Genomic DNA, 18,841 nt, shown 5'->3' on the forward strand with positions numbered 1-18,841 from the left:
TTTTATCAGAAATTCCTGAAGATTTTATAAAGAAAAACTATTTCATAAATCTATTAATATTCCTTCAGGAATTCTTCTTTAAAACCCTTTTATAATTTTTCCAAAACTCCCAAGGATTCTAAAAATTTCATCTAAAACTCTTCTAGGCAGGGATGGAATGCACCTCAGAGCTAAACATGAGAAGAATAATAACGCTCTCCGCTCTTTTAACTTGTCTGGTTTGTTCTTCTCTTTTATGTTTTGATTCGTCACTCCGTCAACTGTTGCTCCCAGTTGTGAGCCTATGAGCATTGGTGTGACACATGAAAGAGAAGAAAAAAAGTTGCTCTTTTTTTTTGTAAACAAAACAAATCAGTGTTTGATGGGAGCGGTTGCAGCAGTGAAATTGTTAGCATTTTGGCTTGCAAGCAGCAAACACCAGCGAATACTAAAATACATATCGCCACGGTCGGACAAGGCGTCAAGGCTTGGCAAGTGGTTTCTGTTCCGGAAGCGACAGTAAAATTGGATCGCAGTGTGTACTTTCCGGACGACAAAGACGGTTGCAGAATACTATTACGTAGTAGGTACACTCGTTGCCAAATATTTATCGGAATGTTGAATCGGTTGAATCACCGCGAAAACCCAGGTATGTAATAATGCTCTTTTTTCACATCACAGTAGACTATAAAAATTGCCAAACGCTTTGATAGGAACTTTTATCTATTTTCATATCCATTCTCGTTCCGACCAACCGTGACGTGGTGTTCTTTCTAATCCGCAGTGTGATACCACAAGATGTTCCGAAACTTCTTAGAATATACCGCCGTCTCCCCACGGTCTGGGTCTCATCTTCGTTCCAGTCATCAGCCTGCATCAGCTGGAGCAGCAGCAGAAGCCGGCAGAGCACAATCTGCGCCGGCCCAGTTCAGTTGGTATCATCGAGCACGATCGATTCCTCCGGATACTCCTTGGCAACCGAGGCAGACTCCAAGGCGGCCTGTTCCTTCTGGGCCTCCTCCGGATCGTGGTGGATCGGGCACGATGTCCCACTTGTCTTGGGTGATTTTGCCGCGGGCCAACAGCTATCACATCAGACCGGTTGAGTGCGGCGTCTTGTTGTTGCACGGGATGGCAATGTCGACGAACTTCAGCGGCGAATCGGTGTTACAGAAGCGATTGACCGGAATGTTGAAGTAGGACGCTTCGGTGACGGATTGGTGATCGGTCAACGGATCGGTGACGAAGCTGCGGTACATTTTTATCATGTATTCGAGGATGGATTAGCGAAGTTATCATATCGAGTGAACCCCAACTTTTGCTCATCAGTGCTGATATTTAAAAGGTAATTAATAAATTTATCCCTAAATATAGGTCTTGAGTTTTGTTCGTTTTTGGGAGTGAAAAAAGAAATCAAGTAGGCCTATCCATAAACTGCATAAAGTAAAGTCGTTCATAAGACACTTTGTACTTGTTGTTAACCCTTCAGCATGCGCGCTGTTGTAAAAAATACAACACCACCAAAAAACCTCGCTCGTCATATAAAGCGCGAGCGCGGTGCAGTTTCAATTGCTTGATGGCGCGCGTCCTGAAAGGTTAATTACGATGGGCGCTAAGTAGATGCTAATTGTACTGCCCCCACTCGCATAACAGTCCCATATCTGCTCGATTTTCTATTCATATGAGACTTCTATGCAATTGGGAGCAGTGTAGACTGGTTGAAGAGAGATGAAGTTGATGTAGTCAAATGCAACGGTCCCTCAAATGACCATGAAAGAATCAGTTTATGGATAGCATCCTATATTCCACTCACTCTCACCTTAATTTTAGAATATGTATTTCAATTTATTCTGCTCACAATTTCAGATCAAATTTCATCTGCAGAATGCTGGTCGCTCAACTGTATTCAAGAGGAAAACCATGTATGTGATGCGATGCAATGGTATATACAAATCTTACCGAGCCAACTCAACGAATATTCGGAGTCATATGCTGTTAGCGCCTTGCATGCTAGATTGCGCTACGAAGGATGTGAACAGACTTGTCGGCCCATGTAGATGAACCAGCAAAGACGCGGTTTTTTCAGCACGACCATGCTGAGGTTGTTGGTGTTCCAAAATGATCTTCAATCTAAGTTAACTGCAAAAGTATTCATCGAACACTGTGAAGCTGACAAGTAGGATTTGCCTACGTAGATATGTTACGCCATAAAAAAGAAGCAGATTACGGAAAATGCGGATCAATACCAGTGGAAGATGTTACGATGCCAAATGCCAACAGATTAACTCCATTCAATGTAAATCAACAAGGATCAAGGATCTAAATAAAACTCTTGAGAAGAAGTATTCATAGCTGCCCAACTGATCTTTATCGCCTCACGCCTATCAATTGATCGTTTCAGTAAAGCAATGACACCTGGATTTATTATGAGTAGCAATAACGGGACTAGGGTTCATCGATTTAGTGCATCAATGAAGTGGTAATTAAGCTACTATTGCCCTTCCATGAAGGGTGCAGGACAATTTGGACAGTATCCCTATTTTGGGCACCCTTCGCTGAATTATAAGTCATATCGAATGAGTTATATCACAAAGTACCCAATATGTGACCGCACTGCGCAAATGTTACCACATCTCATAACACATCGCATGTAATGCACGGTTCAAGTTGCTTTAATTACGTATTTCACTCTTCATTGGATATCCATGCAACCTTTGAATGTTTGGTGACAGTAATTGAAATGCCCAGTAAGATTATATAAATTCAGCACTGACATAGACTATTATTATATTTTCAATGAACTGAATACACATGAGCTAGCTAAACCCAGAACAAGTAAAACAGGACTTTTCATTTGGATTATTTTATTTAGCATGATTGCATCAGCCAACTATCTTTCTTCATGAATTGAACAGATTGTCTGCAATGATTCTGAGAACAAGCATTTTTCATATGAGTTAGGCCCTAATGACAGTTCACACCACGAAGTTTAGAGATGCAAATCATCTCAATTGAGATTAGCCACCGTGACAAATATATGGAAACTATCTCTTTTCGACCATCTCTTTTTGTGGTACTTAAACTATTTTAATACTATATAATTAGTCATCAAGTTTACCAATGATCGCTAAGATATGACTTTTACTAGCGATTCCATAAGGAATAATTCTAGATGATGCCTTTTACGTTAATTATACTTCAGAGCCAACAACTTTCAAACAATAATAATAATAATAATAATAATAATAATAATAATAATAATAATAATAATAATGATAATGTTGGTCAAATAACAAAGTGAGTAGTGGATAATATTGCAGTGACAAATATTTCAGTTAATCATTTTGACTTAAATCAAGTATGAATCTTATTGCACTTCAAACATTGTAATCCAAGTACATCGATTTGAGTAAATCTTTGTTGGCCTTCACAAATAGTAATTGCTCCAATGATTTCGAACTAATCTTTGCTCTGAACCTGGTCAATATTTGACCAAGTCCATTGAAATTCCGCTCAACCGTGACTTGCGTACACGGGAGTTGTAGTACCGTCAATGCTAGAAGTGACAAGTCCTTATCATTTTTAGATTGTTTTTGCCACCAGTCAATCACATCGGCATCTAACGGCAGAGACATTTCAAGATGAATCCGACGAATCCTTTTTTCAATATCGATATTGCTACATGAAGATGAGCCTTTGCTTGCGTTTAGCAGCTTCTGAACGCGGCTTAAGCTACTGACGGATGACGAGGATGATGACGGATTTTGGTCTGCTTCTGTTGAGTCATTTTGTGGTTTGTGCAAGGATTGAAGAGCTTTCCATGTAGTCAAAAGATGGTGCTACAAATGTAAAAATTTGGTTTTTTATCTACTACAAACTTTTGAATAAATGATTAGGCGAATAAACTTACAATAGCAATCTCCTGTTGTTCGCTCGTCAACACTGGTGGGTTGAAATCATTTAGTCTAGGGTCAACGAACAAAGCCGCCAGAAACGCAGGATTGTCGAACCACATATGCATACGATCTTGCAGTGCAATATGCAATTGCTTTGCAAATGCACTTTTCGATTCCGCGAGCTCAAGGCAACATTCTTGCCAATAGAGATAGAAGGTTCCACACAGTAGGGATTCTTCTTGAACTCGTTTGGTCAGAATGTAAACTGGTTTCGAGGTAATCAAAAAATCTTCGACGCGACGCCAGTACATATGGTTGAAAGTTTTTTTAGCTCAGCTGGTAAAAGATTTGTGATGAAATCTTTTTGATCATGTAAGTACTTCACCATAACGTAGGATGATCCCCAACGGGTGTCTCCATCCAGAACGGGAATTTTTGCGTCTTTGACCAACTTGAACGAGCTTATGTAAGGCTGGCGTTGCAACGTTTTAACGAGGCTTCTGGTTTTTGTCAAAAAGGCTGCTATTGTCTTGGATTTAAGGACATCGTATACAGAGAGCTGCACGGTGTGCGCGGCACACCTTACCCCAGTTAGATGGGTCTCCTCGATAACTGGCAAGTCGTCTTGCATGTCTTCCAAGGAAGAGGGATCATCCCATAGTTCCTCGGCTTCATCATGTTCCAAATCCGACCTATTAGTAAAACAAGATATGATAGGTTAAGTTAAGTGAATACTTACAGAACCTTAGACACAATGTTTAAATACAAAAGCTAGAAAGAACAGAAAGACGAAAGACACATGATCGAATTATATGAACGTTTTCGACGTTTTGTTCTTCGACTTTTTGTTCCTAAACCGTACTCACACAGTTGGTCCATCATCCACAATACGGTCCAAGTCATCCACGGCGTCTTCTACATCGGAATCTTCGTTGTCAAACATACTCAAATCGTTGAGATCCGCGGTGTCGTCACATGAAGCTTGTTGGATCTGATTTAGCCGCAGGAGTCTTGTCGCTTTTAAAAAGTTACTTCCGTTGTCAGTCGTCACGGCGTAGATTTGCTTGATATCGACCCTGGATCGGCCGAGTACATTGAGTATTTCCTCCATGATTCGTTCGGCGGTATTGCGCTCAACAGTTTCCAGCATAGCGAGGTTGTGCACTACAACTTCACCTTGGTGAATGTACTGTGCGTTAATGCCCAACACATTTCGCTTTTTCCTCGAGGCCGTGTCCGCTTTGATGCAAAACAGTTTTCCATGCAGCCTGGTAGAGATGAACTCTGCCAACTTGCTGTGGATAATTTCCAGATATCGTAGAATATTGTGTCGGTTGGTATGTCCCAGCTTAAGTCCATCTTCCAGGGGGTGTAGGATGGCTTGCACGCATTGATGGAAAAAAAAATCCATCGGAATATTGCATTCCGTCAGCCATTGCACTATGTTTGTGATATACACATTACGATTCAAATAAATCACTATTTTTATTTTCTTTTTTGGCACATCACCGGGGATTTCGTCAAGTTCTTGAGCGTAATCAAGAAATCCCAATTCTTCAGCTTTGGATCTGTGTTGTTTAACAATGTGCCGCCTCAAATTAAATTTACTGTCACATTTGAACGTTTTTTCGGAATTGCACAACAAACACATAGTAATTACGCGCTCCGTGTTGTCCGTGCCGCTTCGAATTATCATTTTTTTAAAACAATTCATGAATTCGGTTTCCGCTTTTCGCTTTTGGCTCGCCATTTTTCACCGCAGTTTGCCACAACAGGAGACTCGGACAAGATACTTTGGCGTCACGCACGACTTTCTGTTCCACACTGTGTGGAGACGAAAAAAAAATTCTCAAAAAAGTGGCACAAAAAAGTGACTCCCGGAGAGAAGCGGTCAACTATTTTGAGAGCCGCTCTTTCTCATTTTTGTTTTGACATTTCACTTTGTGCGCGTAATCTGCACTTGCGAGTGTTGTCGTATCACTCATTTTTTTTATCGTCATATTTTGCTCTCGGTGCACAAAGTGAGAGCAAATAACAAGCCTGCTTCTAAGGATTTTTTTCAGAAATTTGTACAGAAGTCGTTCAGGAATTCTTCAAGGAATTACTGCAGGGATTCCTGTGGAAAAATCTCTGGAAGAATAAGAGATTATCTTCATAAAATATGGGAAATAAGTTTTGATAGTACTTGGAAAAACAGGATTCCTGTAACAACTCCTGCGAATACTGATCGAATAAAGCCAGAAAAGCTTAAATGGGCAGAAAAAAAAATCAAGAATTCACACGAAAACATTCTTCAACAAAATAACAGAAGAATTTGAATAACTTTTATTATGTTGTAAGGAATTTCGTTTTTCTCTTATTTCCGTTTTCTTTACTTATTTTCGTTGTTTTCTTATTTTAATTTTTTTTTCTTTTTTATTTTTTATTTTTTTAATTTTTCTTTCGTTTTTTTTTCTTATTTTTGTTTTTTTTTTGTTTTCCTCGATAAATTTTAGTTGGAATTCAATATATTGATCTGAATTATTCTAGAAATTTTTAAAATCGAAAATCAAACCAGAGTCTCCAGACTCTCCCGATGGCGATGAGTTTAACTATTTTGCCTAATTGTTTGGGGATTTACTAACCCCAACCAAACCCCCCCCCCTTTAAACGAGTCAACAAGCATTCCAACAAAAGAAGAAAATTAGCACTCTCTCTCGGTAAGATACTGTACCTCAGCTTCGTGTTAGTCTCAGTCACGTTTCAAGGCTTTTCAAGGCGTTTCCGTAGATTCCAAAGGGCTTTCGGGTACTAGGGGCGGGACAGTGCCTAATACCGTCACTAATACCGCCTAATAAATATTAGTTCCCTAATCTTTACCCTTCAGCACTGTTTGCAGTTCAGAAGGAATTTCTCAGCCTATCTTGATGCATGGGAAATTCCTTGCCTGAATCGCTCAAGAAACCGGGTTTTCTTCGATCGCAGTACGCAGTAGCGAAGAAATGACAGTTCAAATGGCAGTCACCGAAGAAAGTTTCTGCCAGGAATCACCCAAGAAGTTTCTTGAGCGATTCCTTTCGAACTCGAAACTGCGCTTTCATCGAAACATTTTTTGTGTAGTATGTCATGACTTCTCAAACAACAACCAACTGTCACGAAAACGAGAGGTCTTAGGAAATACGGTTTGCCTGTGAATTTCCTTAAATTTACCAATTTAATTAAACATTTCAATTTCTTTTTGTTATTTTAGCTGTGAAAATAACGTGATCTTCAAATATACTAAAGGGCAAATGACTTATGGAAGCCTATGTCGCTGAACGAAAAACAAAAATCAAAAAAGTGGTTTCATCAAGAGGATAATTAGATGCGGTTTCAATGCTGGCCGCAAAGAAACTTCTTGGTACTGTACTGTACTAGCTTCAGAAAACTGTGAATTCAAATGTAGATATATTGAATAAATATTTAAGACAAATTGAATTGTAAACTGCGTAGCGTTCCATTGGGCATATGAAAGTGCGTTGTTTAATGTTTGCCAATCAAGCTCACGCAAAAGATTTCTCTGAGACGGCCACGTGAGCTGATTAAAATCCAGAATGGACAATAATAGGCCAGAGGTTCCCAAACTTTTTGCTATCGCGGCGCCTTTTAAAATTTTCGTGAATGTCACGGCGCACCAACAAAAAATTTCATTATTTTAGAACAACCTTCAATTCAAAAATTTGAATGCAAAAGTGTGAAGAATTTTCTATACCATGTTTTCTCAAAATCGAAAAAAAAAATTCCAAACATATTTTTAAGAAAAAATGCTTAAGGATTTCATAAATATTTGTTAGATTTTAAATGTCATATTTATTTATCGTACTGACTATACGAATATTCTACCAAAAATAGTGAAACTGTTGCGAAGCTTTTATAATTTCGGGGAAATTGGAATAATTTCATTGAATTTTATAAAAATCTGAGTTTCCTGCAGAAATTACAAAGCTTTCGAAGACGTTAAGTCAAGTATGTTAATGAATATTGTGGAAAATTTCAGCAAACTCATGCGTTTGATTATTAAACCCTAGGAAAAGTTTGAGGAGCTATCTTCCCCACGAAATTTGGATGACTATTTTTGATAAAGTTGATTAACCTTAAGGAGTGCCTTTGGTACACACAATTTATAGCAAAAAAGTCTTAATCTCGCGATCATAAAAAAAACTTCGAAACGGGTCCTAATGAGATCAAAAGTTACATGGTTTTCCATAATTTTCCATCAAGATCAAGATCTTAAAAATAATCAATTTTGAGATGTGACTTAGGTACTTGTACAAAACCGACAATTTGCAGAAGTATTCTGTGATTGTGACGTTATTTAAAAATGTGGTCCCGAAAAACAGGAGACATTATAATGTTAACCAGACTTAACGAAATTATTATGGAAAGAACTTGAATAGGATTTTTATAATGTTTACTGTTGATAGAATCAAAAACTCAACTAAAATATAGAAAATTAAAAAATCAGTTTTAGAATCTTAACAAAAGCTTCTCAAGACTCCAAAAAATTAAAAATTAGTTAGAAATCAAAATGTTTAGAGAAGAACCAGAAATTCCATAGAATACTCGAAGGTTGGGATAAATTTCGAAAAATGCTGTGTAGTACTACTTCCAAGGTCCATAAAACAAAATGACAGACGTTCCCTGATTGAATTTCAATTATTTATCTTTTTGTTTTGGCTCAAGAGCCTGCGGCGCACCTGCGAAATGTTCACGGCGCACCAGGGCGCCGCGGCGCACAGTTTGGGAAGCACTGCCTCACAATATCCAAATTCATGCAATGGCAGGCAAAGAAAGCCTTTCAATAAATACCTATAGAAGTGTTCAAAGAACACTAAGTTGAAGAGAGGCAGGCCAAGTTCCAGCGAGAACTTAGAGCCACAAAGAAGAAGAAGAATAAGAAGAAGAAGAAGAAGAAGAAGAAGAAGAAGAAGAAGAAGAAGAAGAAGAAGAAGAAGAAGAAGGAGGAGGAGGAGGAGGAGGAGAAGAAGAAGAAGAAGAAGAAGAAGAAGAAGAAGAAGAAGAAAAATAGGAAGAATAAGTTTTCAGGAAACCCTAAAGCCACCACCCTCTTTCCCAACGCTACACTATGCCAAGAGGAGCCGAGAAAAGATCCCGAACGGAACCAGATTCGAACCCATATCCAGATTGGCCATCAAATATTACTAATACATACTATACTGGAAGCTAGAGAGTGTGTATTAGCATTTCGTTTGGGGTGCCGGTGTCGCGCGCTTTTGCGTCGGTGGTTCGATTATTTTTCTTTTTCTCTATTTGGAAGTGAGCATTTCGACGGCGGCGGACCCAACGTGCATCAGTGTTTGGTAGAATTTCGTCCGGGTGCCAGTACGCGCGCGTTTGCTTCGGTGGTTCGATTTTTGCCTTTCTCGTACAACAAAGTTGTACCGAAAGGCTATCATTTCACTCCAAAAATCAATTTTTGATAGAAAGCTCAGATTATCAAGTCTTATATATCAATCGACACAGCTCGACGAACTGAGCAAATGTCCGTCCGTATGTGTGTGTGTATGTGTGTGTGTATGTGTGTGTGTATGTGTGTGCTAATAATAGATCAAAGAAATGAGCCTAAGTTTTTCCTAGTAAATGTCAATTGATTGTGCCGCAACAAGTTTCATTCGATAGGCAATAGGTTGTAGTTGAACGCTATTGAATTTGGTTTGGACATTTCAAGCCATTTCAAAGATATTTAAAAAACTTTGCGAACTTCCACAAATAAATATTTTTAATTCCCACGTTCCCATTTTCGAAGCCTAGACACGAACGCTTCTTGGACACCCTAAAATAATTTACCTGAGTTGTGAATTTAACTCATATTATTTTTGATTGACAAAGTTGTAACAAAAACCATTTTCTGCTATAGCCCAACAGTAGATGTAGTAAATTTAAGTTGCATATTCAACGGAGTGGTTTTGAAGTTATATTTCAAGCTCGAAAAGTAGTGAATTGTACACCTTTTGATGTAGCATTTTTTAAGCGTGTGCGTTGTAAGGTAAGGTAAAGGAGCGACCATAAATTACGTGACATTTTGGGGGATATCTGCAAAATGTGATAATTCCGACACATGTTTTAGAGAAACAATGCAAAAAGTTTGACTGCAAAAAAGGGGGTTGAAAATAGACAATTTTTAGTAACGTAATTTGAGGACGTCCCAAACATATTAGTATATTTCCTGGGTCTTGTGCTGCATACATCTCGGCGATTAACTTACCGCTTACCGGGTTCTAATTAGTACACGTTACACACGAATAAACAAATTACCAAAAAAATGTGCCAAAATCTTAAAAACAAACAACCTAGTAAGGTATGAAAGCCCTACTTGTTTTTGCGTTTTTTGGTATTTCTGCCTTTCTCGTACAACAAAGTTGTACCGAAAGGCTATCATTTCATTCCAAATATCATTTTTTGATTGAAAGCTCAGATTATCACGTCTCATATACAGCGTTGCCAACCTTCCAGATTTATCTGGATTTATCCAGATTTTTGAGGTCTCATTTTGAAAAAATCTTGAAGATCCAGACATTTGTTTTCGGGATTTGTAAGGTTTTTATCGGAATTTGTAAGGTTTTGTCCGGAATTTGTAGGGTTTTTCCCACAATCCAGACTTTTCCAGACAAAACTTCCTAAATCATCCAGATTTTTCAAAAATTGACCTGGCGACCCTGCTCATATACCAATCGACACAGCTCGACGAACTGAGCAAATGTCCGTCCGCATGTGTGTATAGGTGTGCTAATAATGCTAAGTAAAGAAATGAGCTTATGTTTTTCCTAGTAAATGTCAATCGATTGAGCCGCAACATGTTTTATTTGATAGGGAATAGGTTGTAGTTGAACGCTATTGAATTTGGTTTGGATATTTTAAGCCATTCCAGAGATATTTGAAAAAGTTTGTGAGGTACCACAAAATAAATGCTTCTCATTCCCACGTTCCCATTATCCAAGTCTAGACACGAACGCTTATCGAGGACCCTAAAATAATTCATCTGAGCTGTGAATTCAACTTGATTGTTTTAGATTGACAAAGTTGTAGCGAAAACCATTTTCTACTGTAGCCCAACAGTAGATGTAGTAAATTTAAGTTGCATATTCAACGGAGTGGTTTTGAAGATCTATTTTAAGCTCGAAAAGTAGTGAATTATTGTACACCTTTTGATGTAGCATTTTTTAAGCGTGTGCGTTGTAACAGGTAAGGGAGCGATCATAAATCACGTCAGTATGTGCAAAATGTGATAATCCCGATACATGTTTTGGAGATACAATGCAAAAAGTTTGATTGCAAGGGAAAAAGGGGTTGAAAAAGGACAATTTTTATGTAACGTAATTTGAGAACGTCCCAAACACATTAGTACATTTAATGGGTCGTGTGCTGCATACATCTCGGCGACTAACTTACCGCTTACCTGGTTCTAGTTAGTACACCAAGAAAAAGATCTACTCAGTGGCTGAGATAATTTTACTCAGAAATAAAAAAATCGATTATTTTTCTTACTCGTTTCAGCTGAAAGTGGGACAACCCGTTGCCAATGAGTTGTCCCACCATTAATGGAAACTGAGCAAGAAAACAAAGGATTTTTCGATTTCTGAGTGAGACCAACTCAGAAACTGAGTAAAATTTTTGGCAAGTTTACACGTTACGTATAGTACACATATTAATGTAACATTTTTAAGCGTGTGCTTCACTAAGGCAAGGGAACAATCGTGAATCACGACACGCTTTAAGAGGTACTGACAAAGTGTAATAATCCATGCACACATTTTGGAGATGAATATGTTAAAATGTTGACGTAGAGGGAGAAAAGTGATTTAAAATGGAAAATTTCAATGTGACGTAATCTATAAACGTCTCGAACATATTAATATATTTAATGGTTCGTGTGTTGCATACATCTTGGCGATTAACTTACCTACCACTTAACGAATAAATGTACATTTGTCAGGTTCTAATTATCACCTACCGAGGAAAATTTCTACTCAGTCACTGGGTTGAACTTACTCAGAAATAGTTTTGTTTTCCTACACTGAATAACGGCTTGCGGTTGAAATTACTATGAGCCATTTTACGAAGTGACAACAATGTTGATGTTGATATCGATTTTCACGGGTTTGGACGCTATCTCCTGCCAAAATTTCATTCATAAAAACGGCTCGTGAAATGGACTATTCTGCAGGATCATTTTAAATATATACATCGCCACTAAATTTGTGCAGACTGAGTTTCGCTTCAATTCAACAGATAAATACTGTCAATTTTATAATTGACCCAATTTACAACTAACCTTTTACACTGAAATTAGTTTTGTTGTGAAAACTAACTGAAAGACGGCTTGCGGTAATGACCAGCATAAAAATGATTCCAATTTACCATGGCAAAAAAGTTGATCATCGTCCAACAAACGCTTGTTGTCTGCGTTTTGTTCCCTCTCATATGAACCCAGTTGCCAACAGATTTTTTGATTAGCGGGGTAACATTGATTGGCTTGACCGACCTCATGAAATGTTCATGGATCATTTCCAGTATGCTTCATTTTAAGTTTTTTACACTTTTCATAAGTCTTATTTTATGAAGTTTGTCATAATCAACACAATGAATTTTCATGAGGTACCGTAAACTGGGGTCAAATTGATCAGCGGAATGAAATTGATCATTCGGGTACTACATTATAATTTCATACTAGGAACTCTTAAGCGTCGTAATGATCTTAAACTTTTTACGTCATCTGGTTCGTAGATGTCTAGAGATGAGTGTAAACTTTTATTTTTTTAGAAAAAAGTTTGTTTTGCCTTATTTTTTTTAGGAATTTGCAATGTATTTCTCATTTGGCTGTGATCATTGCTACTAAACAATCGATTGCCAATAGAACTTTTCGTAAATTCTATGTTTTAACATTTTTGTGGAGCCTTGGTTGGGAAGTTATGTAGCTAATCAGAACATTAAATAATTAAAAAAAAGTTTGTTTTATGATGAAATAGTCATTTATTGTGATAGAAATCACTTACTTCAAATTAAATTGCCTACCTTTAGGCGTTAAAGGGTAAATTTCAAAATTTAATTTTGCATTTAAGTATTAAATTAATTAGTTGTAAGATTTTAAACGCGTTATTCGGTTTTAGAAGAGCAAAATTAAGCGAAGAAGGATATTTTCCTTTCCAACCGATGCTTAATTGTATACTGATCAATTTCGCCCCAAAGTGGCATTTCAATTTTTTTGATTTTTAGAGCTATTTAACTTAAAGTTTAAATTGTTGAACAAAATTCTGTCACATGGTTCCATGGAGATCCACTAGTACCTATACTGGTTTTACAGAAATTCTTTGAATTGTGAAATATTTGAATTGTCACTGATGCTATCCGCAAAAGTTGTTTTAAGGTGATCAATTTGACCCCGGATTACTATTCTTATGGCTTCCATAATATTTAGATATAACAAAAGTTCATAAGGTGTTTTGATGAATTTCGTTAGTTTATTCGCTGGGTGTACTAAATCGATATCCCTGATTTCGACTATGCTGTCCAAAGTCATACAAATTATGTGCTTTTTTGTCACTGTAGTATTAAAACCGTCTAAACTAATAACGCCTTAAGGTAGGCAAACTTTTAGGGAATTGAAAACCTTCTTTTAATAAATCGTATATTTCATCATTCCCAGTTACGGACTACGGTCGCGTCGTGTACTGAGTACACGCACCATGAAAAAAAAAAAAAACACATTTGTGGTACACAGCGTGAGCGTGGTGTCGCTGAGGGTGGCTGAAGACGCGACTGTTCGAGGGTTAAGAAGGATCACTTTCGTAGTGTGCCGCGCTTGTTGATGAGAGTGAAAATTTTCGCTCCCGTCATTTATTTTTAGGTTAATTTTTCATCAAATTTTTCATTTTCCTCAATATTGAATGTTTTTGATTACTGTATAAAAAGGACCAAAAATTTTGTTCTGGGACTGAATCACCTTCCTCAGCGTCATGCTCAAACTACTATTCTTATATAAGATGATGGTAACGATTTTCGAGCTTTCGAATATGGATGGGATAGTTCATTTTTTCAAAATTGATTCATTAAGTTACACTCATAGCACAATTATGGGTTAGGTACCTACTCAAGAAGCAATCTTTTCATAATCGATTTTCATACAGAAACAACACTAACTTTATTTTACATTCTTATCATTGAAACTCCTTTTTATTGTTTTATATAAAAATCTGCTTGTAAAACTCACTTTAAGTGATGAAAATTACTAAAAAGTTGATGAATAATGAAAACTACATTAATGGGCCAAAATTGGCTGTGTAACAATTATGGGTCAACTTGTTGTCTATTATTTATTTAGTTACTCAAGTTTTGTCTATTTTGTTAATGAATGATCACTTATTCTCGTTAGATCAACTATAGTAGAATCTAAAGCTGGTTTAAAATCTCTTAACGAAGCGTGTTTTCATGATTTGAAATCAATTTTTCAAAATTGGGACCAAATCTTCATCCACCCACACCACCGATAAACGCCTAAAAGTATGCAATGTCTATGACGCAGAACTTTCAATTACACTGGGGACTACGAAGGTTGATGAGCCGGGAAACACTCTTTCTTCCTACGGGGTTTCTTATGGGAGTATGAGTGAAAAAAAAGCAAAAAATCTTCCCTCCTTCACTTTCTCACAGAAAACCGCAAACAAAATCATCACCTTCGTAGTCCCCAATATACAGTGACCCCACACCGATGAATAAACTTAATTGTGTACACTATTTATAAATCACCATGTTGATCAAATGAGTGATCCATAAACTGTGGTCATTTTTGCCGATTCATAAATTGTGGGGTTTCTGTATGCTACACAAACAGTCACCCATAATTGCGTGATTTTCACGCAACAATAATGAGTTACTTAAATTTTGTCTGAAATTAGCTTTAATTAGCTGCAATCACATTAGTTTCCACATTAGGAACGCAAATTTTACCTTTGTTCTGGTGGCGATACCATTTCGAACCATTTTCAAACTAAAGATCACTTTTACAGAGCTTACGAAAGCAGCGCACGCACTTTCCTTTATTAACAATCGAAGCGTTACTTTGACAGATGGTTTTGCACCGAACAAAAGTTTTTGAAAATATGTATGTTATTATTGAAAATACTGTCACATGGGAAAATATTAGGAAAATTTGCTGAAAAACTATCAAAGATACCCCATTTTATTGTATATTTTTGGTACACCCTTAAAAAATCTAATTGCTATAACTATTACAAGTTCAAGCTTCTATGTTGCAGGAGCTAGAGAACGTATTCTACGAGAAAGGCACTATCACCGCTAGGTGGATTAATCTGGGTTTTTATTTGTATTGTTGTTTGCTTGACAATTTATAAGAGTCGCAAATTTCCAGTGAAATATGAAGATGTAAGGAAAATTATAGCTTCATTACATGAAAAATGAAATAAAAGTTGGAAACTTTGTTAAATAAAAAGAAAATCGCGTTAAGTACTGTTCCTTTGAATTCCACTAAGAATTTGCATCCTTTGACAGAAACGTATTTTGACCTCAACTGTAAGGTCGTCTTCAGTGTCTTCGACTCGACTCGACTCGACTGGACTTGACTAAAGTCGAGTCAAGTACGAGATACCGAAGACGACCTTACAGTTGAGGTTGAAATATGTATCTGTCAAAGGATACAAATTCTTAGTGGAATTCAAAGACACAGTACTTAACCCGATTTTCTTTTTACTTACCACTAACTTAACTTAAGAGTTAGATTTCTTTCAGAATTTTCTGCTTAGATTTCTTTAGAAATTTGTATGTGAAAATATATTTATCTCCAGAGATTTCATCAAGATTTCAAAATTTACAAGTTCCTTCATGGAGTATACCTGAAAAAATAAAAATTCTGAAATTCTTTAAGTAAATTATTCACAAATCCTAAAGGAATTTGTTCGGAAACTCTTCCCAGGGATCTCCAAGATTTTTTGAGAAATTCATTCAGTGATTCCTGCAGAAACTCCTTAATGTTTTTTTTTAGAAAAAAGTGAAAAAAAAAATCTTGATAGACTTCTGGAGTAACTCTATCAATGCAAGAATCCTTGAGAAATTTCTGCAGTGATTCCTGGAAATTCCGCGGAGGAATTTCTAAAGAACTCTCTTAAAAAAATGCAGACATTGCAGACAAAGGTACTTGTGGATTTTTTAAAGAAATCCTTCATTGAGTTTCTAAAGATTCCCTGGAGGATTTTCTGAAGGAATCCTTGGAAGAACTGCTGGAGATACTTCTGAAGGATTCATCGAAAAAAAAACTCGTGCAGTTTATGAAGAGATTTCTTGGAAGAATATTTTAGAGAACCAATAAAGAAATAAAACAAAGAGATTTTTCAAGGAATCTTTGAGAAACCTACAAGAACTGGAGAACCCTCTACAAATATACTTTGAAACATTTCTAGAAAAAATCTTTGAATAAAGCTTATTAGCGGTTCCAAAAGATTCTCTCAACAATTGCTGCAGAACTAATTGTTGAGAAAATCCATGAAGAAAGGTCTGAACAAATCCAAAGCAATGCCTAGAGGAATACTTCAAGGAACTATTGGATAAACTCCTGGAGGAACTTCACAAAATAATCTTTCGAGAATTTCTAGAGGAATTTCCAAAAAATACCGAGAAAATTTCTGAAAAAAATGGAGTAATCCTTTAGGTAGAAATTCAAGAAAAAATTTCTGGAATGATTCTTTATGATAATTTTTTATTATCTCTCTATTTTTGTGTGTTTTAACTTATGCTAGTTCTTCATAGAAACTGAAAGTTTCTAAATTTCTGATAGAATTCCGGAATGTTTGTTAAAAAAAAATATCTCCTAGAATTGCAATTTTTTTTTCAACATACGTGAGAAGAAATTCATGGAGAAACCCCTGGAGAAAATCATTAATAAATTTTCGGAGAAATGCTATAGAAAAACTCATGAAAAAAATTTGGAGGAATTTCCCCAAAAATATTTTAAAAAATATATAAGGAATTACAAGCATAGCTTATGTAGCAATCCCTGAAGGAATTTTCTCTTTAATCCTTTGAAGAATCGCATGAGGATATTCGAAAAGAATTTCTGCGGAAACCCGTGAACCAGTTTCAGAATATTTTTTGAGAAACTCACAGGAAAGTCCCAGGGAAAATGCTTGGAAGAATCCCTGGAGAAATTTTCACAGAAATCCGGCTACGTAAAAGTTCAGAATTATTAGGAATAGATATATTTATTTAACTATTCAAAACCATAACGTTCTGCTATTTACACCGTTTAGTGAAAACTTACTGCAAATAGAAATGTTCGTACCAAATTTGGGACACAAACATGTTATTTACATGTTGAACCCACAGATTTCTAACGGGGTCTGACAGGATTTACGGAAATTTGTTTTTTTTTTTTGGCTTTCAGTCACAGTTTCAAAATACAGACAAATACAGATTTTCTAAAATCCTGATACAGATTTTTAGAAAAATCATCTGGCATCCCTGCTCCAGACATTCTAATTAAGAGCTACGAGTCAAAACACTTGAAAAAAGTTTCACAACTACGGAGTTTGTCATAAGATCCTTGAACTCTGCCAGATTACTCCTGGTGGAGCGGACCTGGTGTGGTGGTTAGAACACAAGACTATCACGCCGAGGACCTGGGATCGAATCCCACTCCCGACATACTCACAAAATGTGAGTTCTTCCTTCGGAAGGGAAGTAAAGCGTGGGTCCCGAGATGAACTAGTCTAGGGTTAAAAATCTCGTTAATACAGATACAAAAAAAAAATCCTGAACACAATTGAACATTAAAGGCATTATATTGTTTTCCGAAAATTAACAAGTTGTTATCAATGTCCAGATATGTTTTAACGAATCGCGAGCTCAACAAACATTAATTTACCGGTTTCAAAATATTCTCGCTTATGGTCCCACTTGAAAGGAGGTTCTTCATTTTGCATCTCAACAAACAACCCACGTATAACGCGCCTAGTGCCTATACAAACAGCGCTTGTTTTCGGCTTCTTCCGAAACGAAAATTAATTTTGCCTAGCTTTGTTCAAACAAAAACATCACCTACTATTGCCACCGGGAACAATGGTCTCTCTCTGTCTCTATCGGATTCACAGTAGATAGTGCATTATTGCTTTGGCAGTTGTGCTTCGGCTGGTGGTGGTAGGGCAGACAAGCCCCAAAGGAACTCTCGGGAAAGACTCCAAATCCTTCGGAGAAAACCAGCAGCACCCATGACAAAGGAGGGAAGATAAGTTCTTAATTAAATGATGCTCCCCTTGCGTGAAATTGTGGCAGCAGGAGCGATGACACTGTTTCCGGGGGTGTCCTCTGAACTCGTGGAAACTCATCAGCCTAAAATTCATCATCTGCCGATGATGGTATGCTGCTTCGACGGGATGATAAAAAAGTGTCTTTTTTTCCTCACACAGATTTTTTACTCGCGCTGCACTTGTAGGTTTCTTTGAAGAACTCTGACGCTAAGCCAAAGGCAAAGAAAATTTGAAAATTCCAGCTAATTGCTAGGATTCATCGTTGCTCTTTCATTGGAAAACGAATTTCAGTTGCACAAATTGGTCGAGCAAAGTTGTGCTCAGCTCACCCGGAACATTTGCTGAAGAAGAACAAAAGTTCTGGCGGTAATTTCATTTCACTGGCATGTTACGGTCGGTTGGATGGGTTAATGATGATAGTGGAAAACGAACGCAATTGAGTCAGTCAGATGAGTGTTATTTTTGGTAATTTTAAGTGAAGTGCAAAACAAGCAGGAAAACAAAATCATCACAATTTAAGTTTATTTGCTTCAAATAAGAAATATTCTTATTCTATCAAGTACGAAGCATCGAACAATAACATTTTTTCTTTGATATTTTAAAGCTTTTCCTCAGAAAATCGATATAGTGGATCTTGATGGGTTTGTAGCTTATCGAAAATAATTGGACCAATGA

The 18,841-nt window shown here is 36.9% G+C and overlaps 1 protein-coding gene across 1 annotated transcript in view; it reads right to left on the reverse strand.

Annotated features, from left to right (window-relative positions):
- Positions 1-1,067: 1,067 nt before the first annotated feature.
- Positions 1,068-18,841, reverse strand: part of LOC134286157 (uncharacterized) — a 28,398-nt gene continuing 10,624 nt past the window's right edge. The window contains exons 2-4 of the mRNA XM_062847728.1: positions 4,742-5,170; positions 4,256-4,567; positions 1,068-1,227 (exon numbers count right to left, since the gene is read on the reverse strand). Of these exons, the coding sequence (XP_062703712.1) occupies positions 1,068-1,227; positions 4,256-4,567; positions 4,742-5,170 (901 nt within the window). The remainder of the gene's footprint in view (positions 1,228-4,255; positions 4,568-4,741; positions 5,171-18,841) is intronic.

Source organism: Aedes albopictus, chromosome 2 (genome assembly GCF_035046485.1).
Source record: "Aedes albopictus strain Foshan chromosome 2, AalbF5, whole genome shotgun sequence".
In the NCBI taxonomy this organism is placed as follows: Eukaryota; Metazoa; Arthropoda; class Insecta; order Diptera; family Culicidae; genus Aedes; species Aedes albopictus.